Below are 27,992 nucleotides of genomic sequence, written 5' to 3'. Positions count from 1 at the left end.
TTCAATTTCTCAACCTTTTAAGGAGCTGAATGAATCCCGCCGCCGCGGCAGACAAAGAAGCGAAGCTGAAGACGAATGAAGGTAAGATTACCAATTGTATTTTAACCTTCGGGCAACTCGAGCGCTGCTGCAACAGGAAGCCAGTGTTGTTTTGTGTGGCGCCGTGAATCATGTGGACAGAACTGCTGCTTCACTTTGGCCTTGAGCCTGAAGCTGCTTGCATGTGTGTGTGTGTGTGTGTGTGAGGGGGGGGTGATGTTCTTCGATTAGGTCAGTTCGTTGTTAGAAAGCGATCGCACCTCAAGGTGCACGCGGCGGCGTCTCCGCTGGTCTCCCGGAGCGCGACGCGGTCCGGCTTCTGCCGGCCCTTTTGTCGCCAACCGCCCGCCAAACGTTCTCCGGGCCTCGAGTTAGAGGAACCTTGAGTTCTTGCTTTCATTTCCACCACTTTCAATTCCCTTCCTGTCGCTTCACTTCTGGAGTAACACAGAGTAATGAATCCAAGGTTCTGTGCGCGGGAACCTTCTGATATTCCACCATCATCATCGCACACGTCCAGACGTGGTGAACCGGAGTCAAGGCGAGTCGACGGTACCCAACCAGTGGGTCTGAGACGGGGACGCGGCATTTAAAGCGGCACGAGGAAGTCCTTTTGGTGACAGGTGACGACAAGAAGAATGCCAGTGTCAGTGGGGACAAAATGCAGCTAAAGCTAAAGCTATCAGGACGTGTTTGACCGGGGTGTCTTTTGAGAAAATGTTTCTTTTTTCATTTTAGAAAAGCAACAGGCGGAAACGTAAACAAAAACACACGTACATACCCCTGTCAGTACAGGACTTCCACAAATCATGTCCACAAATCATGTACTGACCTTTAATTCAATTCAAAAACAACATCAAACCATCCGCTTTGTATGTCTTTTCAATTCAATTCAACATGTGGCTCCACGCATATAGTTAGCTTTGCATATAGTTAGCTTTGCATATAGTTAGCTTTGCATATAGTTGGCTTTGCTAGTAACAGTCGCTGTGGGTGAGAGTTAGCTGTCCATGCTAATGTTTTTGTGTTTTACTCCACAGGTTTGTGTACTTCTGTCCAGCGTGCAAAGCCGGCCATGTCGATGCTTGATAACACTGTTCATGAATAATATGAATGATTTCTGTCGAGTTGTTGTGCAGTGACTTGTTATTCAGAACACATGACACGCGCTGCCCTGGGGAGAAAGATCACTCTTTCGTTGCGCTCCGCCGGGTTTCTTTCTTTTTTTCTCCTGATTAAAGTATTTCTCTGTGTATTTTTGCCTCTGTGGCGATGTAAGGGTCCCGGGACACAAGATGTCGTATGTGTACAGATTTCTGTGCCTTCAGAGGACAAACAGGCTTTCTTTCATATGTGATTTTGGGCTATACAAAATTAATTTAGCCACATATGGTGGTATTTTAGGATATTATTGGTAAAAACGTAACATCATTATTTTATGGAAAATGCTTCGTCAACTGCATTCTGGTCTTGTACGTTAAATAAGTTTTACCTTCCCGCCGTCATGAGAATAAAACACCTAGCTTTCAAATCTTGGTTTCACACTCGGCTCATCCCCATCAGGCTCGGCTTGACCCTCTGCACCCTGGGGGTCACTGCAGGTTGCCCTCATTAGTAACAGGGGGTCTCAACCTCGACCCGGTCCACCACCCTATTTGTGTCCTCCCCAATGGAACGACCACACATGAACAGAGGTTCCTACCCGGATGGTAACCTATAACCTCGGGAACTCCACGTCCTTCTTTGCCTCCATTCATGCTTCATCCAGTCGGACTTGCAGCAATCTGTTGAGTCAATGAAAAGGGAAGAGACACAAACACACACGAGACGATCGCTTCCTCGCCCACACACACACACACACTCAGCCATTGAGTGTTTTTTCGGAGCCGGACCAAAAACAGAGGGAGCTAGTGAGAGAGCCGGAGCAGGGGACGGGATTATTGTGGGGAAGCGGAAGAGAGGAGGAGGAGGAGGAGGAGGAGGAGGAGGAAGAGGAGGGGGGCCCCTCTCTGCCTTTCAAATGGACGCGTGAACAAAGGGCCGGTCAAACCGTCCCAGGCCTAAGGTGTTTACCGCTCTTGTATCTATAACCAACAAATCAAGGATCCCCCCCCCTCCCCTCCCCTCCACCGCTCGACTCCCCCCGTTGACCCTCCCCCCCCCCTCGAGCTGCCTGGCTTTATTGGGAACTGCAAAGTAAGGAACCATCCATCTGGGTGTGATCACCAATTAAGGAGGGAAGCTGTCAGCACGCATTAAGGGTGCATTAAGGCGGGCGCGTTGGGGCGGCCTTTATGGGGAAGGAGGCGAGGGAGGGAGTTACGGAGTGAGAAAGTGATTGGATATGATTTAAAGATCAACGGACAACTTTATTTGTGGTCTAAAAACCCCATTCGGGCCTTCCTTGATAACCTTGATGTGTTTTGCGTCCGGAAGAACAAAGTCCTCTCATTATTCGCCGCTCGGCCGTCCCGAAACAAATTCGCATTGTGTGAGAAGCGAGGATGAGTGAGTGCACTACAAAGCGATCGTGTAAGCGATATAAATATGGTGAAAACTTGCTGATGGACTTTGTCCCTTTTGTCACTGCTCACTGGCACAGGCCGTGATTCCCTGTAACACATTTCCTCCGGCCAGTTTTCTCACAACACAATAGAGCCGTCATTAACTTTTTGCTCCATCGGAATGCTGAAAGACCCCGTCGACCAAACGCCCAACCCCCCTCCCTACCTCCCTCCCCTCCCTCCCTCCCGCTCCACCACGCATCCCGCTTTTCTCTCCGCTCGCCGGTTTTCCAGGGCCCTAATTTGCGAAGGCCAGGTGTGCGCGGGCCCACAGCGAGCGGGAGGGGGACGGGTGCGGGTGAGGACGGGTGAGGAAAGGGGCGAGCGTGGGGGGAAGAAGGGGTTGGCGGCACACAAAGGGGTTCCACGGACCAGAGGGCTTTGGTGAGGACTTGTTTTCTGCCATATTCTCTCAACGTTTGTGTTTTCTGCCTCTGCCAATTTAACCACTAAGCTAGTGGTTCCCAACATGTGGGTCTGGAGGCTCACAAGGGGTCAGATTTTTTCAAATCGATTTGCTTTTAATTCTAAAATCCTTTGCAAACGGTCGCTGATCAACGCGTGCATTAAGGTAACACAGTCTTGGTTTTCCTCCTTTGTTGCCGTAGAAATAGCTGCTTTAATCTGGCGCGCTTGCCTTCAAGTCCGCCCCTCGGTGCTGCCGCCGATTTTGGATGTGTGGGAGTCTGTGTGCAGAAAGCTGCGGTTCCTGTGTGATGTGTCACTTTGAATATGTGCTCTGACGGGGAATATGAGTACAAATGTGTGAATGAGTCATTGTGTGGGTGTGTGTGGGGGCGAAGGGAGGGGAGGGGGGCAATCGGGGGGGTATGAAGGAGGGTGGGAGCTACAAGTCGCTGCGAAGTTGCTCACCAGCCGGCCTGCCAGGTCGAGTTCGGCAACTCTGCTTTTTTTGTAGAGGCCAACAGGGGAGAGGGGGGGGGGGGGGGGGGTACCAGGACTAATTGCCACTAATTGAATTGGATGTGCTGATCAGATGGGAGGCCGTGGAAGTAATCTGAGTTGTCACAGCAGATAACGCCGGGCCGTCCCAGAGTGTCCGCCTCATGTGACAGCCTGTAACATAGCCCGCGAGAGGGCACCGGCCCCCTTTGTCCCCGCCACGAAAAGGGGAGAGAAGCAAAGTTGCCGGTTACAGTGAGCAGCGGCGGACTCGGGGCGGGAGGAGGGAGTCGCGGGAACGTGGAGGGAGGGTGGAAGAGAAGGAGACCGGGAGGGGGGAGGAGGTGCCTGAGAGGAAAGAGGAAGGGAGGACAGGCGAGACGTTCAGTGGACGGACACAGTGGGGAAATCAGATGAAGACGTACTGGTGGTAAAAAAAAAAAAAAAGGGAGAAAGGGGGGAGGGAAAGTTGTTTTTAGTGTGGAAAGTCTGCAGAGTCTGCAGGATCTGTTTCCAAACAGCAGGAGCTCACATGGGGGTCCACATAGATCTTGCACCCCCCCAGACACCCCCAGAGGTACAGAACAGCATTAAGATAATTGTTGCACTAAATTAGCAATAAGAAAGTACGATATAACTTTCTGTTTGTCGCATTAAAAAATTAAAAAGGTAAAACGAAACCATTGAAAGCTACACAGGTGAATCTACTGCGTTTTATCTCAGCGTTGGTTTAGTTTTATGAATCAGGTGCGGCAAAAGGGACAATTGAATATTCATATTTTGATACGTTGTGTACATTCAATTTTAACTTGATCGCTTCTCCCCAAACTTACTCAAATGTAAATGTATTGTATGTACGTATTATAATGTTGTATTTATTCGTCATATGTCCCGTAAAAGCTTAGAGAAGATTATTTCAATTATAAAGATAACTGCATCAATACCCTCAAGTGGTGCAAAATGTAGTTTCATAAATATTATATCTGAGTTAAGATTGAGCAATTTCAATGCATTTAAACATTTAAGCAACGTGCCGCCAGCTGACACCAGACTCAAACAGGCTTCTTCTCAATCGCTTCCAGCATCGTGAAAACCTTTGATCGTATTGATCCTGATTCTGAACAGCGGCGTCTCATCGATTTCTTTTTTTTCCTCGTTCATCTGATCCTGAGCTTGTGAAAGGACGCGACCCCCGTGCACACCTGCAGCTGAGGCTAAATAGAAACGCCCGGTTGCTGATGGTGAGGATGACGATCGGTAACTTTGCCTCGAGCTTTTTGGTGGTTGATGTTGTTACATTTGAGTGGATTCCCAAAGCACGCTTTCAATTACTGCGGCTGTGCAGTTTACTGTACAAACACCTCTGTTGATCATAGAAACACAGGATTATAAAGGTTATTGTGTATAGAGTGCATGTGGACAACCAAAAACACAAAGAGAGGGAGAGAAGGGTGAGAGAAGGAAAGTGAATGTGGGTCTTTCCCGAGCCTGCAGCAGTCCAATTAAGCAGGATTTCTCCCACAACACATATGACTCACACACCGACAGACACACAAACACACACACTTACAACCACAGCAGCTGTGCAGTCAGTTGGCGTTGTCGAGGGAGGGCTTTAGACCTGTCAGAACGATGAAAGCAGGCCACAGTTGTGTGTGTGAGAGAGAGTGTGCAGGTTGCACTATGTACATACAGTAACCTCTGCAGACCCAAGTGTGCATTCGAGCCGCCTAGTGTGTGTGTGTGTGTGTGTGATGCGTAAAGGGGGGAGTTATGCATGCAGTGGGCTTCCCGGGGCACGCAGATGTGCGAGTGTGTAGGACTAAGCCCTGGCGAAGCCCGCTGCGAGAGGTCACGACCTTTACAGAATCAGTGCCTCTGCATTTTGGGACTAATGGAAGGGCCCCACCAGCTGCACAGAGAGGAGGAAGAGGAGAGGAAAGGAGAAAAGATGAAAGACTGAGGAGGTAAAAGGAGGAACGGATTGGAAGTTTGGGAAGAGAAATGACGTCGAAGAGGAGATGAAGAAGTTTGTTGGGGGGGAATTATTGAGGAAGAATTTGTTGTAATGAAAATGTGAAAAACAGGATTGAAACAACGAGGAAACAAAGACTAAAGAGATGTGAGAGAAAGCGAAACGAGGAGCAACAGCAAATGCGAGGTAAGAATAAAAAAAAAGGGTGTCAGAGATCTTTAGATGAGAGGAAATGGCCAGTATGATAAATAAACGGAGGGATGGTACCGATGATGGGTGAGGAATGGGTGTGGCCTGGGATCTTTTTCTTGCTTGCCATTTTCCCTTTTTAACACGACGTCGATTGAGAGCAAGTGCACTGGAAGGATGAGAGAAATTCATGCGAGAGATGTGGCCGGCTTAATGTCAGTAATAAACAAACACATGTAATCATATATTGGTTCTCATCCCTGGTTGCGTATGTATATATATATATATATATATATATATATATATATATATATATATATATATATATATGGACAGCCCGGTGCTTGACCTTTGCCCTTTTCTTTCACAGAGAAGCATATTAATAATCTCCTTACTGGTTCAACATAGAGCTTAAACTCCTGTGGGCTTATTCAATGTCTCCATTTGCATTGAAACGAGAAATTGGGATATACATTTAAAACCATTGTCATTCAAACAGAAATGATGTGATTGCATGTAGAACATTCAGGAGAAATAAGAGCGTTTGCAGAGCAATCAGGGAATTGATGTCAAACGATGTTCCACACTGATAAGAACAAATTGGCTCCGACGCTTATCGAGGAGAAAATAAGCAGCAATCAAGGTGAGGCGAATAAACGTACACAGAAAGTTGGGATTTAAGAGGAAGAGGTGATGAAATCATTAATTTTTTGTAACAAAGACAAGTATGCTGATTTATGCTGATAATTCCCAGACAGACAAATGCTTCTATCCATCAGCTGCAGTGTGTGAAAGCATGTACGTATGTGTGTGTGTGTGTGCGTCCAGCTGCACACAGTGCCACTGTGTGCCCACCATGACCAGACACCCCGCTTCCTCTCCTGCCGTGACCCGGAGACGGCAGTCGGGCCCATCTGTGCCACGTTGTGCTGTTGTTCCAGCAGACGGCTTCCCCCGTGACATCACCACAGCCAGACGGTGATGCAGCCTGCGGTACGGGACACGCTGACGCCGCGTCTGCTACTTCATTCGCCGGGCGTCCAGCCTGTGTGGTGTGACGTGTTATTCGTTCTTATGGAGGGTTAGATTTTACTGAAACATTCGAACAACAACTAAAAAACCTGTGCAGGACAAGATGGGATATTATAGAGAAAATGTGCGGCTTGATCATTAATTCATTTTTTTCATTTTTTTTATTTAAATCCCAAGTGAAAATGTTTGACCCTGCTGTTATAGAGATGTGGAGCTCAGCGCTGAAGGACGAACCTGTTGAAGAGACGTGGCAGAGCAACAGGTGGCAGATCACAGAGTTAGAGTGACACCTACAGAGCTCAGGGGGGAAAAACACCAGCCGCAACTCAGTGTGGGATTTGGCCCTGGTGCCTTTAGATGTTTCTGCAGGGACACTTCATGAATCGCCGCTTTTGAATCCTTAGCTAATTTACATCGCTTTTCCCATGTTAAATGCTAAATCACTAAACCAAACAGGGGATATTCCACGTGTCAAACGGGGGAGAAAGAAAACTCAGGGACATTGAATTATTATCATTATTTACTGTTATTTCCTCGTATCTGTATTTTTCTATTTAATGTAGAGCCATCTATTTCAAACAAAATCCCAAAGGTTAGAGTATCGGTATAATTGTCCAAAACCAGGGTAAATATCACAACAGTATTCATTATAAGATACTGGGATAGTACTATTTTACTGCTCAATTCCGCTCTTTAATTTGGTCTAAGCACAAAAGCAGGGGCACAACAACGTTGTTAAATATTCCTAAATGGATTAAAATGATTCATTCAATTCAAATAAGATTTAATGTACCTCTGTTAAATAATCCACCCAAATCCACTGAGAATATTTGGCCCTGCATTCTGAAACGTTTGCAGAATAATTGGTAACAACCGGCACCAGACGTCTGTGAATATTCTCCCTCAGTTGAGTGGATCAGTGTGCAGCAAACGCAGATTTGTTTGTAATGTGCGCTGAGCGTATTGTCACTTACTCACTCCAACAGAGTGAGTAAGTGACCTCTCGGTCTAAACTAATGCGGAGACAAACTCCCCGTGGGAAATTTACTCACAGGCTGCTACTCTCGACTGTGGACTCATTTATTTACACCTGCAGCCTCAGATATCCACAAGTCTTCTGCACCAGCGTAGCGCTTACTCTTATGCACATGAATGCACCCTGAGATGCAACTTTATTTATCCCCATTGGGGACAATCGGCTTGTCGGATGAACAGATAAGTATAGAAAGTAACAAAGCAAACAATAGGAGGTAAACAAACAAAAATTAAGAAATGTACACCAGGTTAAAAGAAGCATTACCCAGGGCTCAGCGCATTAAAATTGCAGCAGAGAGATTTCTACCGCTGTTACCGCTGACAACGCCCGGCCCGCGCTCTGGCTTTAGTTCCAGCACTGTTAGCGCCGTTAGCTGCGAGCTGCCTTCAGGAGGCAGCCAAATTGTCCCTAATTTATGATTCATTAATGGTTTGTCTCTATTAAAATAGTGAAATAATATATGATATAAAAAAGATGGGATAGGATTGCATGCAGGGCAGCAGTCCAGTGCCGTCTGGCAACGGAACACATTTAAACATGTGGCCGCACGGTGACGTGATATGAACGTGGCCCCCATATCAAACATCCCGTTGAGTGCGTCCCAGCCGGCTCGTGACAGATGATTAAAGGACAGTTTGGGGTCATACAAAATGATCCGCCTCTGTTCCGAGGTTTGTTTGGACAAATGGTAATGGCTCGGTCACGTTTTTAGCAGCTAAAGCGTGAGACAGGAAAGGGAGAGTGGATGCCGCTGTTTTTTGTGTGTGTGTGTGTTTCCAGCGTACAGTGGAGTCACAAGGAGGCCAGCAGTGTCTGCGAGGCTCTTCTGTCACAGCGCATCCCATCTCCCGTCCTCCTCTCCTCCGCGCATCCTCCGCTCCATTCTGCAAAAAAATAAAACCCCATCCTCTTGGCCCCGCCTGTCTTATGAAAAGGTCGCGACCCCTTGTTGACCCCAGCTTGGCCTTTGCAGGTTAGCTGCAGCTGTGGTGCTGCTAAAAGCCCAGATAATCCAATCACGCAGTCATTAGTGCTGAGCACGCCAGAGCCGGAGCAGGTGAGCATGTTGGTGTGAGTTGGTCTCTCTCTCTCTCTCTCTCTCATAATCCTGTACTACAATTTCTTTTGTTTTTGTTTTGTTGTTGTTGCTCATTTTACACCGGCAGATTTGAGCGGATAACCACAAGCATGAAACAACCAGATGCTGCTGTGGCGTGGTGAACATATACCTTCATTAAACCTCTGTCTAGTCCTCAGTGCACGCGGCATGTGTGCACGCGGAAGAGGGAGGGGTTGCCAGGTTTGAGATTTTCAACAGGAAAGGCATGCGGTGGCACCGAAGTCTAGCTGCCGTGGTTTTAGCTGCAGGGTGTTTTATGTTATTATTATTTATTTGGGACGACCGTTGTCACGGTTTCCAATAAATAAAACCCTTAATAGAACAATTAAAATTAAAATAATAATTACGAATAAAGAAAAGTGATTTATTGTATCACAGTATTATATTAATTTGAGACACTTCTTCCTTCAATGTATGCATGAGTCTTTTAATATAGTTTTGGTGTTCTCACACATGAAATATCTAAGTGAAATAATGAGGTAACATTAATTATTACTTATTTTAATTTGAGTTTAAGAGGCGACACGGAGTTTCATGACATAACGTTAACTTACCAAGTAACGTTTCATACCAACCCCTATTGAAAAATATTCAACAGTCCTGAGTGACGTGGTCAACGTATTATAGCAACGTCAAAAGTATTGTTCATATATATCGAAAATCTAATAAAATAAGCTATTGGTATATCAAGAGTCTTTATGTACAGGAGTAGATCAATTACTTCCTATGTCAGGATGGCCGAGCGGTCTAAGGCGCTGCGTTCAGGTCGCAGTCTCCCCTGGAGGCGTGGGTTCGAATCCCACTTCTGACAGATATATTTTTTAGCCTTCAACACATGCAGCTTATTGAGCGCAATTAATTATTTCTACAACCAGGGCTGTATCCAGGATTTTATGAATCCCCTGCTGAGGACGTTTGTTGCTTTTATGTAATGTTACTTCCTAATAGCAAAATTGAAAATATTTTCAGTCAGGATCAATATTGTGGTGAGAAATTATGTATTTGTTTTACAGTGTGTCAAAATATATTTTTTTTATGTCCGTTCTCTAAATGCTGAATAGGACTTATTGAAGAAAATCATAAAATATATTGATTAAAAAGCCTGTCATACTGTTCAAAAAAATAAACAACCGTATTGGAAAAATACTACATGCCTCAATAGGATTTTAAAAATATCAAGTTTTAATGAGGAGTCTTCCGACAATGCAGGAAACGCCCGACAACGGCTGATCTTAAGTGACAATTTCAACCTTTAACATGTGGAAGAATCGTTAGTAAAGGTCGGGGTGACGGGCTGGAGGAGGTTTTGGGGCTCAGGTGGTGCCTGCAAAGAGAGCAACACACAAGGAGAAAAGACTCATTAAAATACAAGGACGTCACTGGCATAAAACCCAGCAGTATTTTATCCTTCAGTTTAGCAGGCGGCCCCGTGTGCACGAGGCAGGGGATTCCAAAGCCCAAATCTGAATGAGGTCTTTTTTATTTATGTTTTATTTTTTAGATTAGACATATTTTCACCAGGAATGATTAAACATAGTTTTTAGTCTTTGTGTACTCAAAATGTACATTTAAGGTTTCAAAAGAGGCCGCTCAAGGCCGCTGTTACAAGCTCAAAATGTTAATGTTTAGTGAATATTTTATTTCATTTTCCAGGGATAACCTAAAACACCATGTGCACGTTGATTTTTATTTCTGACTTTTTCCTTCAATACGATGAGCTCGGGCCCTTTTTTTTTGCAGTCAAACTCACATATACAATAATTTTGCTCTAAACACACAACCAAATGTGTGTTAATCCGGAGTTGAAAATAGTCCCTAACCATTGCAACATTTGCTCATTATTATATTATATTATGTTAGATAAAATAAACCGCCCTGAGTGCACTTTCCAATATAGAATAACGTTATCCTGTAAGATGCTGTTCTCCATCTGACCTCCTGCTCCGCCCATCTGGAGCGGCGAGGCCTCCACATGAACGGCTCACAGATAAACGCTGTGAGCGCTGCTTAACCCTGGCCGCACTCCCTGCACAGTCGCATATTTGAAATAAAACCAAACACACTGAAATAAAGTCCATGAAGGCCGATGAATACATAAAACATTACGCTTCTGTAAATTATTCACACTGGAGAAATGTGTGTCTTCAGCATCATTCGGTTCCCATGGCGGGTCCGATTCAGAGGTCGTGAACCCGGATCACAGATGCTAATAGCAGAATAAAAGCAGCTTTGCTTTTGCTCCGGCTGCTTGAGCGACGTTGATCTTGCAGTAGAGAGACAGTGTCGTCCCTTAGGGACCACATGCTTGGACACAGGCTACATTTTCCTCTTATGAAAAGGGGGGTGGAAAGTTCACAACACATCGTCGTCGTCTTACTTGTGACACCAAGAAGCAAATACTATTCCCATTTATATAGAAATTGCAAATTTGTGTTGATAAAACACACAAACTGGTTTGTTAGGATTTACATCCATGTTAAACTGTAATGATAAAGATGTCCTTTTGGCCAGTGTAGGAAAAAAAGGTTCCTCTTTTCTAAATCGAGGCAGTGGGGGAGGGTTTAAGTCTCAATTCCCACTCGCTTCCTAAATTGCAAGCAGGCTGCTGCTCAGACGGAAAGACGGTTCTTCGTTGTTTTTTTTGAGGAGCTAAAAGCTTGAAAACGGTGCAGAACTGAGCATGATGTGGGCACGAGTTGAGGGCGGTGCAGCGGCAGGTAAGACTCATGTGGAGGGAAACTGGTGCTAAAACTGGTGCTGAGTTCATGTATTAGTCACATGACGACCGGTTTCGATGAGAATTCACGGTACTGTAAAAAATCATGTAATTTATTGTGAGTACAATTAGCAAGGGTTTTCTTAAATGTCGAAGGTTTGTTGTATTGTACAATTTCAATAATTAAAAAAAGGAAAAACTAAAGGCCGGATGCTCTGTGAGTCATGTTTTTGGATTATTTCAACACTCTTTGTTTGGCGAGTCGGCGGTTCTTCACTTCTAAAGTTATATTCCCGGTGTGAGTGGAGAATATCAATACCAGTCCCAGGAAAAGAAGCTTAGCTTAGCATAAAGACCTGTTCCTATGTGGAGGGTGTAGTCCCACACACGTAACCCCACCACCACCACCCAAAAGGGATACTTTTCACACTTCAGCAATAGATTTTGGTCACAACATCAGCCAGGTTAGCTTAGCTTAGCACAACGGACTGGAAACTGTGGCATGCAGCTAGCGTTGCTCTTTTCAGCGTTAAATACACCCACAACATGTAAAACTTCAAGGATTCAGCGCCCAGGTTTTATAGCAGGTAGAGACTCTCGAGTCGGGGGCCACAGAAGGTGAAACGTTCTTTCAATGCTCCTCCTGTGATTTTCGCTTCCTGTATTGCTCCCGGCGGGCCGATCAGAAGGCCTCTGTAGTTCCTCTTGCAGTCCCGCCGACGGGATGTGAGGAGGTTTGATTTCTCCTCTGCTCTCTGTCGCCATCGCCCCTTTTGATAAGATCCTTTTCCCCCCCCCGCAGAGTCGGACGGAGAGGGGGGGTCATCATCCGAAGATGAGGGAGACATTCAGGTATCACAGAAAATGGTTGATTAATGCCGCTTTGTGACGTGCAGTAGTGACAAATAAAATGGGCAAAAAATGCAGAAATATTTCTATTTTGATGGTGAAAGTTTACACAATCGTGCAGGTTTAACCGGAGTAAAGTGAGTATTCTTCCCTCACAGCGCACACATTTTAAGTAGAAAATAAGTTGAAGACTTAAGAAAAGCTCTAAGAGCGATGAACGAATGTAAATAAAATTTGTGGTCATCTCTTTCTCCTGTTTTTCTTGTTGTTTGTTTGTTTTCTTGTTGTCATTTTATATTTATAAGTTTGAGATCCTGGAAATTCAGAGGGATGAAGCCAACCAGAGACTCTCTGAACTAGAGGACGGTGAGATGCAATCCATCCCATAATGCATTGAGCTCTAATTCACAACCTCGAGCACCATGACATCAAAAGTGTCTGGTTGATTTTATAGCAATTTGAGTCCGATGTCTCTTCGCTCTGTAACAACTCTTCTCGTGTTTCCAGCCTCAGCTCAGCTCTTGAAGGAGATAAATGTTCTGGAGATGCAGTTCCAGATTGAGCGCTCCTGCAGGGAGAGTGCCGAGGCGTTTGCTGTCAAAGTACGTCTTCTTACTGTGGGTCCTTTTCGTCCAGATTTCCTTTCCTCAATCTGTCCTTTTGATTCCTTTCCCGCTTCCTTTGCTTTTCCCGGCTATACTGTACATTTTTCTTTACTTCTTCTAGTTTCCTTTCGTTTTCCTTTGTGTTGTTTCCTTTCTTTCTCTTCTGCTTTGTCATTCCTTCACTTCACACACAAGAGGCTGAAGCGAGAAGCAGCTTCACACTGTAAAATTCTATAATTTAACCTTAAAATACAAGTACTACAAACCTCTGGAACCTCCACCGCTGTTTCCACTGTCTTGCCCAGGTGACCAAGGAGAACAAGGTGCTGAAGAGGACGAGCCAGATGATGATGATGCCGCTTATCCCCGAGCTGCCTGAAAACTCGGCCGCCGCGACCTTTGACCCGCAGACCGACCCTGCGGGGAACAGAGATGAGGTTGACGATGTTGGAGGAGAGATGCTGCTGCTGGACAACCAGGCTCAGATCGCAGGTTGGGGATGCACATGATTCAAAAATCAGCAGTCCAAGTGGGACGACAAAGGACATTATCAATAATAAACAGACAGTACCCCCCCCCCCCACAATGATAATATATTAAACAGTTCATGCTCAGCCAAAGCTGAAGAGCTAAGCTAATTGATTAATCTATTTGGTATCATTTATAATCACTTCACGGTGAAATGCTTTGCAGTTTCATTCACTTAGAGATTTAATTTTCAGTGCAAACCTTGTGAGGGAAAATAAAAATGTATCTAAAATGTTTCATTCCTTAAATACCCCCAAATATTGCACGATCAGATTAGAACATGGGCGAGCTAAAATTAGATGAAGGATATGGATTACCTTTTGGATTGTGTGACTGTGTGTGTGTGTGTGTGTGTGTGTGTGTGTGTGCGTGTGTGTGTCAGAGCTGCAGGCATCAGTGGACGCTCTGTTAGCTGAGAAGATGCTGCTGGAGCAACAAGTGAAGGATCTGACCAAAGAGCAGGTCCAACTGAGGGAGCAGGTACATCATTGTGTGCGTGCGTGCGTGCGTGTGTGTGTGTGTGTGTGTGTGTGTGTGTGTCCCTATAGAGTCTCATCGCACACCTTTTCTCTCAGCTCGCCCTGGAGGTTGAGGAGAAAGACGCCTTACTGAGGAAAATTAGCAAACAGAACAAGACCATGAATAAAATCAAACGTGGTGAGTCCTCATTCGATGCAGATTGCAGCTAACAAATGTTTCCGTGACTAACCCATCAATAATGTTTTTGTCATTTTTTTTAACCCCCCCAAAAATGGCATTTTGTGATTCATCCAACCTGCAGTCGTTTCAGGCTAATTAGATCAGATTTTATCTGCTGCTGACTTTGAGGTGTCCGTATCCCGAGGCTTCTGCTGCAAACCAAACACAATGTTTGTGTTTAGAATGTTATTTTCACTGTTTCATGACTGGTTGAGTTTCATATCACATGAATAAGAAAAAGAAGCCCAACTTCACGGAAAGAAACAAATGACCAAATGTGACAATTTGATTCACGGTTCTTCGGGTTGAACTCATTTCACTGAGCAACGACTCGCGTCAGTGCATTTCATTCTCACCTCTTCATTAAAAACCTCATGGACGCCGCCACGCACAGCGTTTTTAACGGTGATTGTGTGTGTCTGTGCGTGTGCAGTCTCCCAGCTCGTCACAGAAGAGTTCTCTGAAATGTCTCAGAAGCTGGAGCTGGAGCAGGACCTCCGGCAGCACGTCGAAGTCTTCGCCCACCAGGTGTGAGCACGTGGCGTGCCTGTGTGTGTGTGTGTGTCTGCCTGTGTGTGTGTGTGTGTTTTCTGCAATGCACAAAACATTTTGACATACATTCACACCTATAGATACTGAGGGTGACAGGTCGTGCCACAGGACGGGAACATGAGTGTTAGAGTGTTGACCTTTGGGCAACTACGGCAAACGGACGGACTTTCGGACGGGAGGGGGTTGGGGTTGGGGTTGGGGTTGGGGGGGCGCACACACGCACGTACACACGCACACACCTCGGCTGTCGGATGATGTGGCGGGACGGGAGCGGGGGGGTCTCCATTCTGCGTTTTCACACCGATGACACTTTGGTCACATCCAGGCTCTCGGCAAAGCGTTCTCTCAGACAAAAGCCGACGCGCACACTTCTGTACACAAACACCGATTCACTTAAAATCCAAATAGCCCAACACACACACACACACACAAACACACACAAACGCACCGTTTTTCGCTGCCCCAGCTGCTCCTATAATGAAGGCCTTTTCTTTCAAAAAAAGGTCTCTCTGTTCCCTTCCCATTAAGCCCCTACCTTCCCCGTAATTAGTGGTCATCACCGCGGCTGAAGGAGAATAGTGGTCTTTAAGCACAACCTGTCTTTGCCCGACACCTTTATGTTGCGCCGAGCAGATAGCAATTGTCGCCTTTGTGCGCGCCGTCCTCCATTTACCGGACAGGCTGACAATGGGCCGCCTCGCAGGGGTCCTTACCTGTGAAAAGGACCCCCAACTGTTCACACAATCCCCCCCCTCCCCCATTACTCTCAATTCGTGTTAAAAGAGCCCCCCCCAAGCGCTGAATGCCTCTTGTGTGCGCGACTATTTGTCTGTTTTCATGTGTTTTGAAAACAGCAGCCATTCACACCTCTCCTCTGTGATGCGCGGCGGTGTAATGAATGCAGGGCCCCAAAACAGGAAACAATTTGGAGGTTTCTTTTTTTTTAGGGGGGGAGGGGGGGGGGTGTAGTCTTTGTCTCTTTGTGTGGTTGTGTCCGTGTGTTTGTGTGTATGAAATAAATAATTGTGCTAATTGCTGTGTGAAAATTGCTCTCTGGCGAGGGGAGACCCGAGAGTCAGAGCGGCGGCCTGAAACGGAGCTTTCTAAAGGCCGCCGCTTCGGTCCGGGCCCCCGCGGGCCGAAGCACAGAAACGAAAGCCACGCTTCCCTCGCGCTTCCTGCTCTCACAACCCAGCTGATTACAGAACCGCTCCCATGAAGTTTCTAATGAAAAGGGAATTCAATCGGACCAGAATACATCAAGATCCTTTCTGTATTGTTACAGTTGTCAAAGTTGCTGTTGAAGAGAAACAGCTGATTAGGATTTTTGGGGGGAAATTTCTGGCCGTGAGTAAAATAAGAAGGCTCTCTCGCTGCTAACGTTGTCATGGGCGTCACTTAATGTTTTCAATACATTGCTACGTTTTTTTTGGGCCTCTTCAAAAATTATTAGAATTGTGTGAAAAATGTGTTGTTGCAAAGTCTCTTTGTATGCGACTCGATGCGCATGGGACACCAAAATAGTTTGTGGATCAATAACGTCCTCCAATCCAATCAGAGTGATTGACACCCGCAGCTTTACCTGTACGTACTTTTGCACAGGCCAGATGTTTCTTCACATCTCATTTATTTGCTCTAAATAAACTACAGCTGGTGTATTTATTTGTCCCACTGCACAGGGAATAATCTCATTTTCCCAGTGAATCAACGCTCGACATTATGCGAGGAGACGTTCTGCTTTGTCTCACGTCTCCCTCTGTGTGCATTGTGTCTCCTCTTCAATGCAGTGCTGAAAACACTCTCTGCATTACGACGGCCTCCTGGGGGAGAAAACTAAAAGCCATCTATTCAGAACCCCCCCTCCCTCTAATTGTGGCTCTCGCCTTTTTAAAAGATTTCTTTTCCATTTTCCATAAAGGCAGACCACCGCGAAGACGTGCGCGGTGTCCGATGGTTTATCAGGTTCCTCTCTCTCTCTCGTCAGGTGTTGGCGCAGCAGAAGGCCGGGACGCCGCCGGGGGGGTCGGACCCCGGCCTGCCGCTGCTGCTGCAGCAGCAGCTGCAGCAGGCGCTGGAGCAGATCTCCGAGGTCGGCGCGGCCCTGTGCGATATACGGCGCCACTACCAGGACCGGGTGCGAGGAGTCGGGGGCCACGAGGGTCTTTTTTGTTTTTTTTCTTCCTGTGTGTTCTACCTCCTGACCCCTCCCCCGCTCCTTTCGTCCCCGTCCCCAGGTGAGTCCAGGGAGCCAGAGCGCCGCCGCCGAGGCCGCCGTCCTCTCTGACCTGAGGGGGCGGCTGGAGCGCAGCGAGGAGGACAAGGCGGCCTTGGAGATGCAGCTGTCTGGAGCCAACGGCCTTGTCACGCAGCTCCAGGAGGACGGTATAACGGGGGGGGGAGCGGGGGGCCGACAACGGCTGTTCTGAGTCTTTCCCCTTGTTGGTTTCGTGTTGAACGGATCAATATGTTTTGGTATCTGGCGGGCGACTGCTCTCTCAGCTTGTGATGCTGACCGCCTTCCGTTGCAGTGAAACGCCTGCAAGATTCATTGAGCAGGGAGGAAGAACCTGAGGGGGAAGCCACACCTGCTCCTCCTCCTCCTCCTCCTCCTCCTCCTCTTCCTCCTCCCCCCACGGCCGTCAACAAGTATGTTTAACTGAAGCCGGTTGGTTTCAAATACTGTATCAGAGGCTTTTTACACCTTATTGACTGTGAGTTTTAATAGTTATGAATCGACACCATTTCACCATGTATGACAATGTGACCCCCCCCCCCCACACCCTTTGTCTTTGTGAAAAGTCCCCTTGATTTCCTGAGAAGCAGGAGAAAAGAGAGCGCCACAAAATCTGATCAAAACAGTGAGTCAATCGTCAATTTAAAAGCAACAATGTCAGATAAAACACTGAGATTCATCCCGAGCGCGTCTTTAATCCTGCACTCTAGATGCAGTACGTAGTCAGTCCCAAAGGTTGACAACAGTTGTGCGTTCTTTTCTCCGTCTCTGATCTTGCAGAAGAAACACCGTTGTTGGACATGAAGGCCAAAGCGGTGGATGAGATGATGGAGAGAATAAAGAGAGGCATCGTCTTGAGGCCCACGAAGACCACACAGGTGGCCATGTTGGAATCCCCAATTCTTTGTTTACGTTCCCCATTGAACGCAATGTGTGTGTCTGCATTTTGTGCTTTAAAATGAACAGTGTAACTTGTGTAGGAACGCAAAGTAATAAAGAATAAACTGTAATAACTGACCACTTCTCTGCTCACAGGATGACGACAGCTCATGGAAGGTCAGTTAGTTTTATATATTTGATATTTTTATATTGTATCATGTATCAGTTCGCACTGATTCCCAAGTCTTCTTGCAGGACAAGAGAAATGAAAACCGGAAATCTGCCATCCTGGAGTTGAAAGGAGTGCTGGTAACGTACACCGACTCGCGTGAAGGCCGAGCTCATCGCTGACAGACGGCAGCTCGAGCCGCTGCGCATTAAAACGCATCTTCACCCTCTTCTCACCCACCAGGACACCGTGAAGCGCCAGCAGGTCCGCAGGGTGCCGTCCAGGCGAGCACTCGACCGGAACGTCCGGGAAGCCGAGCTCCTGCAGGTGCTCCAGAGGAGGAGGAGAGCGATGGGGGAGGTCCAGGACCAAAATCTGGGTACGTCGCGTGTGGTGTCTCTTTGTCCTTCGTGTCTGTTCAACGAGCTTTGGTTGATTGTGTTATTGTGGGGTTTTTTTGTGGGTTTCCAAGGGTCGGCTGTACGCCACAGATGTTTTTTTAATTACTTCATGCTTTATCTTTTAATTCCATTAGTATTGTCACTGCAAATGCGCTTAAATGCATTGAAAATAAAGGTTAAAGAGGTAGAAGCGACCATCAGACCACTTCTGATCTGCACGCAAAGAGTATTTGTCCCCCTGAAATGTTTATAATGGTAACAAAGTGTCTGGTGTTGTGTTGGTCAGACCCCGCTCCGGGTCCCCGGTGTGTCCCGGCAGCAGGAGCTGCTCCTTGGGCGGGCGAGAGCGGCACTGCCCCGGTGCTGCGGAGGCTGAAACAGAACAGAGAGAAGAGAGACTCTCGCATCCGGATGTCAGCTCTGATCGACAGCCAGGAAAATTGAGCTCATTCCTTCTTTTTTGGGGGGGGGGGCCTCAAAGGAACCAATTATATCCTTGCAGATGTTTTGAATGAATACATGAACGCGTTGCCTTTGTTTGAATTCACAATGTAATGTCAGCTGATATTGGCCTTTAATGAAAAGTTCCAATAAAGTGAATATAATATCTATAATATAGAAATCAGTTATTTATCCTCCTGGGAGAACCAGGCGAAGAGGTGTACACTGCAAAGCAACATTTAATCCCACATGCAAGGTTCAGGAAACCCCTAAAAACACCATTTAACCCAGATCTGCTTCAGATAGCCAGTACTTGTTGCGTGTCAAAGGAAATGAAACTCATTGAGTCGTGTTCAATGCCCAACATCGTTCTTTATGGCTGCCTGGGTTTCATCTGATCTAAGTGCATTTTACAGAATATAGATGAAAAGCAGTCAGAGTCATAAAAAACACTCTGCTATGAATACTCATACACACTTCTCCATCCAGGTGTCTGACGCTTAAAGCCCGAGCCAGCAGAAGGACGGAGGCTGCCATTTATTTTGGCACATTAAAGCTCTCACACCAAAAACCCAGAGGTGTTGTCGAGATAAGAGCCTCAGGTGACCTCCTGAAAGTATCTTTAAATGCGGCAGGTCGCCTTTTGTTTTCTCACCTCCACACAGATAATGTATATATGCGTGCATGCATGCATGAATGAATACATGCACCACACCCTCTCACCACATTATCTATCTATCCGTCTCCCTTTGTAAAAAGCCTTGGAAAAATATGAAGTTACTCTCACCTTTGACTCGGACAGCGTTTTAGTGTCTTCACACCGTTTCACATTATGTATTTACTTTATTTAGCTCCTTTTACTAGAAGGCCTGCCTTTTCACTCCCCAGCATACATGTTTAATTGTTTTCCTCCTCGGCCTCAAAGGTGTTAGCTTTTTGGGACCCACTAATGTATCCTGTGCCCTCACTGTCAGTGAATCAATGCATGTGTGTGTGTGTGTGTGTGTGTGTGTGTGTGTGTGTGTGTGTGTGTGTGTGTGTGTGTGTGTGTGTGGCCGAAAGCAGGAGATGGAGACAGACAGGTAATGAAAGCGAGATAGGAGGTTCTGAAACTGACTCTAGTTTCAAGCATACTGAAAATAAAGGGCACGTTAACCAGACTAAACTATGATACTGTGTGAACTTTAGCATTGAGGCCCAAACAACACATCTTTATTGAATATATATATATATATACATATACCTCACATATATATCATAAATATAAATATAAAAACAGTATATATTTATTGAACTTTAAAGTCTGTTTATCAGGTTGATGAACAGAAGAAATGATTTCATAAACATTTATAATTATCTAAATATGTTTGTACTTATTTAGATACTACTATAACTTTTTCCCTGTGACACATGTCTGGACGTGTGATTCCTCTCAGGGAATCCCTTGGTTAGCCAACAGCATTAGCAAGCGGTGGAATTGATACAGCTGTTGCCTCGCCATCGTAACACAACAACAACAACAACAACAACAAGGGGCCACTGGAACGTTGCGTTTCGCTTCCGACCACAGGGGGCGCTACAACCGAACGAAGCCTCGCGCTCCCGGAGGCCCCTCTTGTCTCCTCTCCTCGGCCCGCACCGAAGGCTCCGGAGGAAAGGAACTTTGACCGCAGCTCTACATGGTGCATTAGCGCTAGTTAGCGGCCAGCTAGCTGTTTTTTCCCCCCCGTGTTGTTAGTACCACATTCTGTGTGTGTGTCTGGGGGTTCATATGCAGAGAGATGTGGTTTATTTATTTGCTCAGCTGGCTGTCGCTGGTCATCCAGATATCCTTCGTCACTCTAGCGATAGGTAAGTTCACACCCTGCAGGTGCTAGCCGGCCGCTAACCGCTTGCTAATGCTAGCGGAGCGAGTCGGCAGGCTGCACAGTGTGACGGCGTCTGTTCACTGCAGACCGTGTTAGCTCTGAGCAATGTGCTCATGTTATAATGCTTCAGTGGTTTGGCCTCTGGAATTAGTAACGCAGCGTTATGTTTGCTCGTTTGCTAACCTAACGTTAAGGGCTGATAGCATGCTTAGCTAGCTTGCTGTCTAGCACCGGAAGTTTAACTTCATGTGCAACGAATACTTTAACTTAAGATGCTAATATTGTCGCGCATTAAAAGGCGTTACGTATTCCCCGGCTGTACATTGCTATGCAAAAGTAAAATAATGTATTTGGGTTAGAGGGGAAGCACTTCTGCAGTGTTTGCTAATGCTTAGCTAGCATTCTGTTGTCTCTCTTGCCAGTCTTCTCGATTCAAACTGTAGTTAATCGATCACACGGTGATAACGTCAGTTTGGTCATAATGTCTGCTATGCAGTTAACGCTAAATAAAAATGGGGAAGGGGTTAGAGTTAGCCAATAGCAGCTAGCAAACATTGCCCTCAAATCCAGCTAACGTCGGCGCGGGGTGTGTGTGTGTGTGTGTGTGCGGGGAGGGGGGGCTTTGTTAGCTGTTTACATGAGACCCTCTCAGTCAGCAGGTCGGGCAACCAGCTGGCCACTAAACACGCTGCTCCTTTAGCGCCTTAACATTACTGTGAGGAAGAGCCACGTCGTCAGCGGGTCACCTGGCCACGGATCAGCTGTCAGGTGTGGCGGGTGTCAGCGTGTCACGTCACACTCCTCGTAAACAAAACCAAAGAGCATCTGTTGATTACCAACGTGACAACACTTCTAAGGCACATGTGTCTCCTCAGAGAATGCGATACAAGAGAGTTAAATCGATTTATTGCTTCCTTATCACTCAAAGTTAACCACAGCCGAAATGATTTATCCCCACCTGTCATCAAATGAATGGCTTCTAACGTCATTTATTAACCAAGATATGTTTCTAAACGTTGTGCAAAATATGCCTACGTAGAAACGGGTACAGGCGTGTTTTTATATCGCTGCCTTATTTAGTGATTTCTCCTTTTGGCAGTTTGTTGACACTCATAAGCTGCTAAGTAAAGTGAAAACAACGTGACACTGTTATCAAAACAAGCGTGACCCGTAACTTTCTTAAGGCGGTATCATCATCCTGCATCGTGCCACCGCATATCAACTCGTACAATTATGGTTAAAAGAAGAAGCACTCAAAGCAAAGAACTTAATTTATCTTAAGCATCAAGAAAAGGAAGAAGTTGGCCCTGAATATTTGGCCTGAATCATATTGTTTTTGTATTTCTTTGATCTAAACCTGAGGATTAATAGAAAATTGTTTAAATATCACCCAAAGATATTGAGATCCATCTTCTGTTGCTGTCATTTGTGGTGCAAATACAGAAGCATCATTAACCAGTAAAAAAAAAAAGAAAAAAGTATAGTGTCTTCAGAAGTACGAGTTGTCTCTAGCTCGTTCCATAAATATACACATCACCTTCATTTTTGTGGAAACCTGAATGCTGGTTATTCTTCAGCAAAATTGTGAGATTTCATTGACGCTTTGGTTTGACAAAGAAAACGGTCTCGGCCTTTTGTTGTTGTTTCCTGTGTGCTTGTTCCTCACATTGTTATTGTTGTCCTCACCCAGCTGCTGGCCTGTACTACTTGGCAGAACTAATAGAAGAATACACAGTAGCCACCAGTCGAATAATAAAGTACATGATAATGGTGAGTAAGCAAAAATAGACTGATGTCATTTTCTTTCGCAAATGTTTTGAAGAACGTTAGTATAATACTGTATGTGATTTGTGTGTGTGTGTGTGTGTGTGTGTGTGTGTGTGCGCGCGCAGTTCTCGACAGGTGTGCTGGCGAGCCTCTACCTGTTTGAAGGCTTCCCAATGTTGATGGTTGGACTCGGCCTCTTCACCAACCTGGTGTACTTTGGCCTCCTGCAGACGTTCCCTTACATACTACTGAGCTCCCCCAACTTCATCCTCTCCTGTGGTCAGTGTGACGCTCGTTGTCCGTTGGTGACGTGTTCCTAGATGCATTTTTCTTTTACCATTTTCCGACATTGTTTCTTTTTCCTTTTTTTTTCACTCTCCAGTGTTGGTGGTGGTGAACCATTATTTGGCCTTCCAGTACTTTGCACAAGAGTATTATCCATTCTCAGAGGTAATTACGTCACAAATCTGTGATTGCGTGTGCTGCCTGAAGGTTTTTCTGCGACTGAAGTTCTTCCATGTGATCGTTCGGCTTCAAGGTGCTGGCGTACTTCACCATCTGCTTGTGGGTGATCCCCTTCGGCTTCTTTGTGTCCCTGTCAGCGGGCGAAAATGTGCTTCCGTCCACCATGCAACAAGGAGGTGAGTTTAATTTGTGTCTCTTGTGCTCCCTTTTCAATGCCACTTTAAGCTCATTTGATTTTATCTCAAGCAAAGATTATGTGTAGATTTTATTTACTGTCCTTTCTTTATTTTTTGATACATTCCTGCCTTGCGCAGAAGCTTTGACAGAATAACAAACCACACCATAACGCCCTTTCTCCTCTCTTTTCAGATGATGTGGTGTCCAATTACTTCACCAAGGGAAAGAGGGGGAAGAGGTCCGGGATCCTCCTCGTCTTCTCTTTCCTCAAGGAGGCAGTGGTGCCCAGCCGACAGAAAATGTACTGAAGCTCAAACTCGGGGGTCTGGGGTCAGAGGTCACGCGAGTGAGCGAGAGTACGCGGTGGAGATCAAGGGGGAAGCAGGACGGACTTTGGACATTTGTTTCCGGATGGGACTAAAAACAAAAACCGAGGAGCGGATAAAGAGGGCGGACCAATGAACAGAGGAGAGCTTTTTTTTCACCGGACGAGCCCACGAGTTTTTACAAAGGCCACGTTTGTCCTTCTTTGTTTTTCTGTCTCTCTGTCTTTACTACGAACACGTCATCTACGAGAAGACTCGTTGAAACGCTTCCTTCCTTCCTAACGTCTTGTGAGCTTTGGTATTTAAATATGTATGTCCTCGGTCAACCGCCATCTACCTGTTCTTCCTCTTTCGACTTTGGCATTTCCTTTCGGGGGGATTGGCCGCCATTCAGACGGCGTACGACCGGTGAGAACCGTCTCCCCAGATGAACGTTAGAGACCGCAGAACTTTAAATGACGCTAAATTGTAATGAATCCGCTTCAGATCGATGCACACGTGCCGTTTTTCATTACAAAATAATAATATATTACTCCCACCACATCGATCAAAATGGGTTATAAAGTCTGCTCCGAACAGATCTTTTCTAATTAAAACGGCTTTCAATTAAAGTGATCTACAACAGATAACCCCCCCCCCCCCCCTCTCTCCCAATCCGCTACGTTGAGAGGTTTGTGTGTCTTGCCTCTAGAGTCGTTAATCACCTAGCTGGACTTTTAAAAATAAAAAACTACAGTAGTAACAAACGAAACAAAAAGATTTTCTTGGTACGTTGCTCGTTGAGTTTTAACCGTCGCGAGACGAATAAATACACAGATCGAAAACCACGCGACGACTCTTGTGAGCTGACACGCGTCACCAGCTGCTCCAAAGTGGTCTGGTGGAAGTGCTATTAAAGAAGCCGAGATTCTTTTTACCAATTAACGAGTGCAATTCTTTGTAGGCTGGTATGCACACAAATGTTTAATAAATGATTTTTTTGAAATAATTGTCAGATAAAACGGTTCTTTTCACAGGTTGGTTTTCAAGGTAATAAAAGCAAAAATAGAGGGACTTATCTCGGTCGATTCCAATTAAATCAGTTTAATTCACCTATTCATGTTAATTTATTTTCCAGTACGATGGATTTTTTTTTTGTTCTCACACCTTGAACACGCCATCAAAGGTTGTGTGTGTGTGTGTGTGTGTGTGCGCGCTATACGGCCCTAGTTGGAGGACTTCACGTCATCCAAGTCCCACGTGGCTGGGTCACACCAGGTTGAGGCCAGTGTGCCCTTTGACCCCCGCCGAGGTGTGAAGTAAAGGAAAAAACCCACAGCGTGCCGACACACACACATACACACACACACCCTAAGCTGACAGGCCACAGCTCCCAGTCACAACCTGCTGTTGACGAGCCCTCAGCCGCATCCCGAGTCAGTTCCCCGGGGAGAGCAGCGAAAGTGCACGGATCCATCTGAGACAGGTGACCCAGTTCACTGAGGTTTTTCTCACCTCTCGGTCCCCCCCCCCCCCCCCCCCCTCCTCCCCCTCCCTGCTTTTGGAGGTGTAGCGTCTGGATTGTGTGGCATTTTTAATCTTGTCCCTTCGAGCTGAGGTCTTGGCTGAATATGTAGTTGGGGAAGTGTCAGCTGTTGCACGCTGAAGTTTCACTGAATTGCTTCATGTTCACTTCCTCAATGTTATTATAAAACTATTAAATCTAAAAAAAGGGCTTCATGCTCTTTCATTCTCCCTCAAGATTTAGATAAAAAAATATTGAGTCGGGTTTTAATACATTTCCTCCACGCACCTACTAATTTCAGGAGCGCCTCCAGAACAGAGTGCGATGGTCAGTAGTGTCCCGGCTCCAGTACTTCAGCCAGGTGCATGGCCACCTCTGTCCAGGGGGAGGGGCTCTGCCCTTGGGGGCGTCCTCTGTGCTGCACCCCCGCTATGTCCCGTGGCTCAAAGGACCGGGGCGAGGCGATCCTGGAAGGGAAGGCTCTGGGGAACAACACCCTCTCCAGGAGATCCAAAGGCACTTCGGGGGCGGAGCGACGCACGCCGTCCCACTCGGTCGCGTACTGAGGCGGCCTCTCGCCGCGGCCCCTCCACACCGTGACTTTGTCCCGGAGGTCGGGCTCTCTGAGGGGTTTCTCCGGCTGGAGGCCCATGAAGATGGTCCAGGGTCTGGAGGAGGAGGGGGCGTTGTCCTCCAGGGGACCTCCTGACTGCGGCTTCCATGGCTGCCTGGCACGTTTTGAATGAGGGCTGGTCTGATGTGGTGGAAGGCACTGGGTGTGGTACTGACTCACCGAGACGCTGGGGGAGAAATCCTTTAGGAGAGGAAAGCCTTTTTTGTCCGCCCAATCTGCCATCTTCTCGTCTACGAGTGTCTGAAATTGCATATGCAGACAGTTGTTCTTTAGATATGTTAGAAATAGTAGTAATAGGTAGAAATGGTTATTTAATCAAATAACATTTGATGCCAAAAAACTCATTGATTACCTTTTACATCTGTTATTGTTCCAACATGCAAGCTCACCTTTTTGTTGAGGCCATTGAGTTTGACCGTATCCACGAGGTCGCTGTATAAAGTCTGAACCAGCTTCCTCTCCTGCATTTCTTTCTTCTTCTCAGCCTGCCACACGCAGCTTTTCAGGTACCTGCACCCAAAATACACAGAAGTCTTAACGATTAAAACCGTGTGCATCGGCTGCATCCTTCTTACCGCCCGTTACCTCGCCACCTCCCTGTGACACCAGATGCGGGCCGCATCCAGGGGAGTGTGTCCCATGCTGTCCCGGGCCAACACGTCGGCGCCGGCCCGCGTGAGGGTCTCTGCGCACTCCAGGAGGCCTTCGGTGGCGGCCAGGTGCAGCGGGGTCGCCCCTGAATATGTGGTGCTGGTAAAATCCGAAAAATAATGTTAGAAAGAAGTCTGTTACCATTCATCTTGTCATCATTTTCATCATTACTGCTATTATCCCCTGCAACAGCAGCTATAAACTTTCACCATCATCTCACTGTGATCATAGTTTCACTTTTGTACTTGGGGATTGAATGAGCAGCTGAGTTGCCCCCCGACCATAGAAAATACAGCGGCCTCGAGTGAAAACATCCACACAAGAGCAACACAAAACGAGGCCCGTACGCGTTGGCGTCGGCCCCGTGCTCCAGCAGGTACGTCAGGCAGGTGGAGGCGTTGGGTGAGCTGCGGGGCGACAGCACCACGTGGACGGGCTGGCGACCCTGCAGGTCGGTGCAGTCGACCGGGCTCCGCCCGGACTCCACCAGGAGCTGAACCGCAGCCAGCTGGCCGTCGAGGCAGGCCAAGTGGAGCGCCGACTGGCCCTGCGGGGTGAAACGCGAGTTACGCGAGCAGCGATGAGGATGTTTGTCAATGGCGAGGCTCGACTGGGCTCAACTCGATGTAGCGGGGCCGCAACACCTCGTCGGCTCCTGCTGTGACCTCGAGGTGCACGAGTGGAGATTAAGTGCGTTTAGAGAGGGGCTGTTTTTTTTTTTATTCTGTTTTCCGTTTTGTGAATGCTTTTAAGGAAAACGTATTTATAGGCCAACCTATTCTTCAACAGATTAAGGTTTGCCATTGTTCATTTAATTATCATTTTATAAACCAGAATATTTAAATTCCATTCAGGCCTATAGCATAACACCAATAATTACATCTTCTTTTCAGTGAGCACTTCTGAGACTATTATGCTGACTTTTTTTACCTGTATTTGTGTACAAACTCGGTGGGCTGTAGGCAATGGTCACTCTGGGCTACTTTTATCAATCAATACTACAATATAAATCAATCACCTGCAGCATACCTGCCACCATCGTGTAATGCTGATGAGCCCACCTGTCTGTCCACACCTTCCTCCAGCGTCTCAGGGCTCCCAGCTGCAACAGCTGGAAACATGTGGCCGTCCGGGGGAGATCCGTGGCCAAGTGTCCTGCAAAGTGAAACCATACGAGCGCTGCGGTTGTAAATTCAAACGAGGAAAAGATCTAGACGACGGGATTTTTGGAGAGTGAGAAACCATCGAAGTAGTTAACTTTAGCTTGACTAAAAGTTTAGATCAGTAGCTTTTATTTACCAATGTTTACATCTTCCACGTCTCCGTTTCCCAGATTTGTTGACGGGTTCCATGGTTGCCGTAGTAACACGGTAACCAGGAAACGAATCCGGATTTATCAATAGTCTACCGAATGCATAACTAATAGCTATTGGCTGTGTAACAGCATGTAGTGCTCAAACTGAGACTGAAAGTAATATAAAATCTTTTTTTAATGTTGTGTTAATAACAACGCATAGAGGTGCCACTAGCGCCACTTAAATGTATTTTGGGATGCTGTGTAATTTATAAATTAACATAATCATAGATTACGGCGCGATTTAAAACAATCAGCTGCTTTTAATGATTTATATTTCGCAATTTACCTCCAGCGGCAAGGCAACAACGCGCAT

The 27,992-nt window shown here is 46.4% G+C and overlaps 3 protein-coding genes and 1 non-coding gene across 6 annotated transcripts; 3 read left to right on the top strand and 1 right to left on the bottom strand.

Annotated features, from left to right (window-relative positions):
• The first annotated feature begins 14 nt into the window (after positions 1 to 14).
• On the top strand, positions 15 to 19,098 carry shtn2 (shootin 2). 3 transcript variants are annotated; one of them, XM_078105613.1, is made up of 18 exons: positions 5,421 to 5,667; positions 6,499 to 6,663; positions 12,377 to 12,426; positions 12,729 to 12,789; positions 12,931 to 13,025; positions 13,334 to 13,520; positions 13,939 to 14,036; positions 14,132 to 14,213; positions 14,689 to 14,783; positions 16,792 to 16,941; positions 17,042 to 17,189; positions 17,336 to 17,453; positions 17,607 to 17,665; positions 17,821 to 17,918; positions 18,076 to 18,096; positions 18,175 to 18,228; positions 18,332 to 18,467; positions 18,776 to 19,098. In XM_078105613.1, the coding sequence occupies exons 5-18, from the start codon at positions 12,969 to 12,971 to the stop codon at positions 18,931 to 18,933; spliced, it is 1,461 nt and encodes a 486-aa protein (XP_077961739.1). In that variant the 5' UTR covers positions 5,421 to 5,667; positions 6,499 to 6,663; positions 12,377 to 12,426; positions 12,729 to 12,789; positions 12,931 to 12,968; the 3' UTR covers positions 18,934 to 19,098. The 3 variants fall into 3 exon arrangements, with proteins under 3 accessions (XP_077961737.1, XP_077961739.1, XP_077961738.1); XM_078105611.1 differs by lacking the exons at positions 5,421 to 5,667; positions 6,499 to 6,663 and adding an exon at positions 15 to 81; XM_078105612.1 differs by lacking the exons at positions 5,421 to 5,667; positions 6,499 to 6,663 and adding an exon at positions 11,403 to 11,575.
• trnal-cag (transfer RNA leucine (anticodon CAG)) lies at positions 9,587 to 9,669 on the top strand. Its single transcript has one exon. It is a non-coding gene; the product is annotated as a tRNA-Leu (tRNA).
• Positions 19,099 to 20,340: 1,242 nt separating the features above from the next.
• Positions 20,341 to 24,521, top strand: tex261 (testis expressed 261). The gene is made up of 6 exons (XM_040182540.2): positions 20,341 to 20,781; positions 22,489 to 22,568; positions 22,691 to 22,844; positions 22,948 to 23,015; positions 23,104 to 23,206; positions 23,400 to 24,521. The coding sequence occupies exons 1-6, from the start codon at positions 20,712 to 20,714 to the stop codon at positions 23,513 to 23,515; spliced, it is 591 nt and encodes a 196-aa protein (XP_040038474.1). The 5' UTR covers positions 20,341 to 20,711; the 3' UTR covers positions 23,516 to 24,521.
• On the bottom strand, positions 24,477 to 27,975 carry ankrd53 (ankyrin repeat domain 53). Its single transcript, XM_040182539.2, has 6 exons — positions 27,622 to 27,975; positions 27,384 to 27,477; positions 26,670 to 26,869; positions 26,257 to 26,421; positions 26,061 to 26,181; positions 24,477 to 25,911 (listed from the first exon to the last, which is right to left on the bottom strand). The coding sequence occupies exons 1-6, from the start codon at positions 27,672 to 27,674 to the stop codon at positions 25,366 to 25,368; spliced, it is 1,179 nt and encodes a 392-aa protein (XP_040038473.2). The 5' UTR covers positions 27,675 to 27,975; the 3' UTR covers positions 24,477 to 25,365.
• Positions 27,976 to 27,992: the final 17 nt, after the last annotated feature.

This window comes from Gasterosteus aculeatus, chromosome 7 (assembly GCF_964276395.1).
Source record: "Gasterosteus aculeatus chromosome 7, fGasAcu3.hap1.1, whole genome shotgun sequence".
NCBI lineage: Eukaryota > Metazoa > Chordata > Actinopteri > Perciformes > Gasterosteidae > Gasterosteus > Gasterosteus aculeatus.
The sequence above is the reverse complement of the archived record's forward strand: the minus strand, read 5'-3'. Positions and strand labels throughout refer to the sequence as shown.

Bases quoted from the DNA above. Each gene is read 5' to 3' on its own strand.
- shtn2 (XM_078105611.1), top strand. From the start codon at position 30: ATGAATCCCGCCGCCGCGGCAGACAAAGAAGCGAAGCTGAAGACGAAT. The intron at 82-12,376 runs GTAAGATTACCA...CCCCCCCCGCAG, and splicing joins GAAGCTGAAGACGAATGAAG to AGTCGGACGGAGAGGGGGGG. The intron at 17,666-17,820 runs GTGAGTCAATCG...CTGATCTTGCAG, and splicing joins CACAAAATCTGATCAAAACA to AAGAAACACCGTTGTTGGAC.
- ankrd53 (XM_040182539.2), bottom strand. From the start codon at position 27,674: ATGGAACCCGTCAACAAATCTGGGAAACGGAGACGTGGAAGATGTAAA. The intron at 27,478-27,621 runs GTAAATAAAAGC...TTCACTTTGCAG, and splicing joins CGTGGAAGATGTAAACATTG to GACACTTGGCCACGGATCTC. The intron at 26,182-26,256 runs GTAACGGGCGGT...TTTTGGGTGCAG, and splicing joins TGTCACAGGGAGGTGGCGAG to GTACCTGAAAAGCTGCGTGT.
- tex261 (XM_040182540.2), top strand. From the start codon at position 20,712: ATGTGGTTTATTTATTTGCTCAGCTGGCTGTCGCTGGTCATCCAGATA. The intron at 20,782-22,488 runs GTAAGTTCACAC...GTCCTCACCCAG, and splicing joins CTTCGTCACTCTAGCGATAG to CTGCTGGCCTGTACTACTTG. The intron at 22,569-22,690 runs GTGAGTAAGCAA...GTGCGCGCGCAG, and splicing joins TAATAAAGTACATGATAATG to TTCTCGACAGGTGTGCTGGC.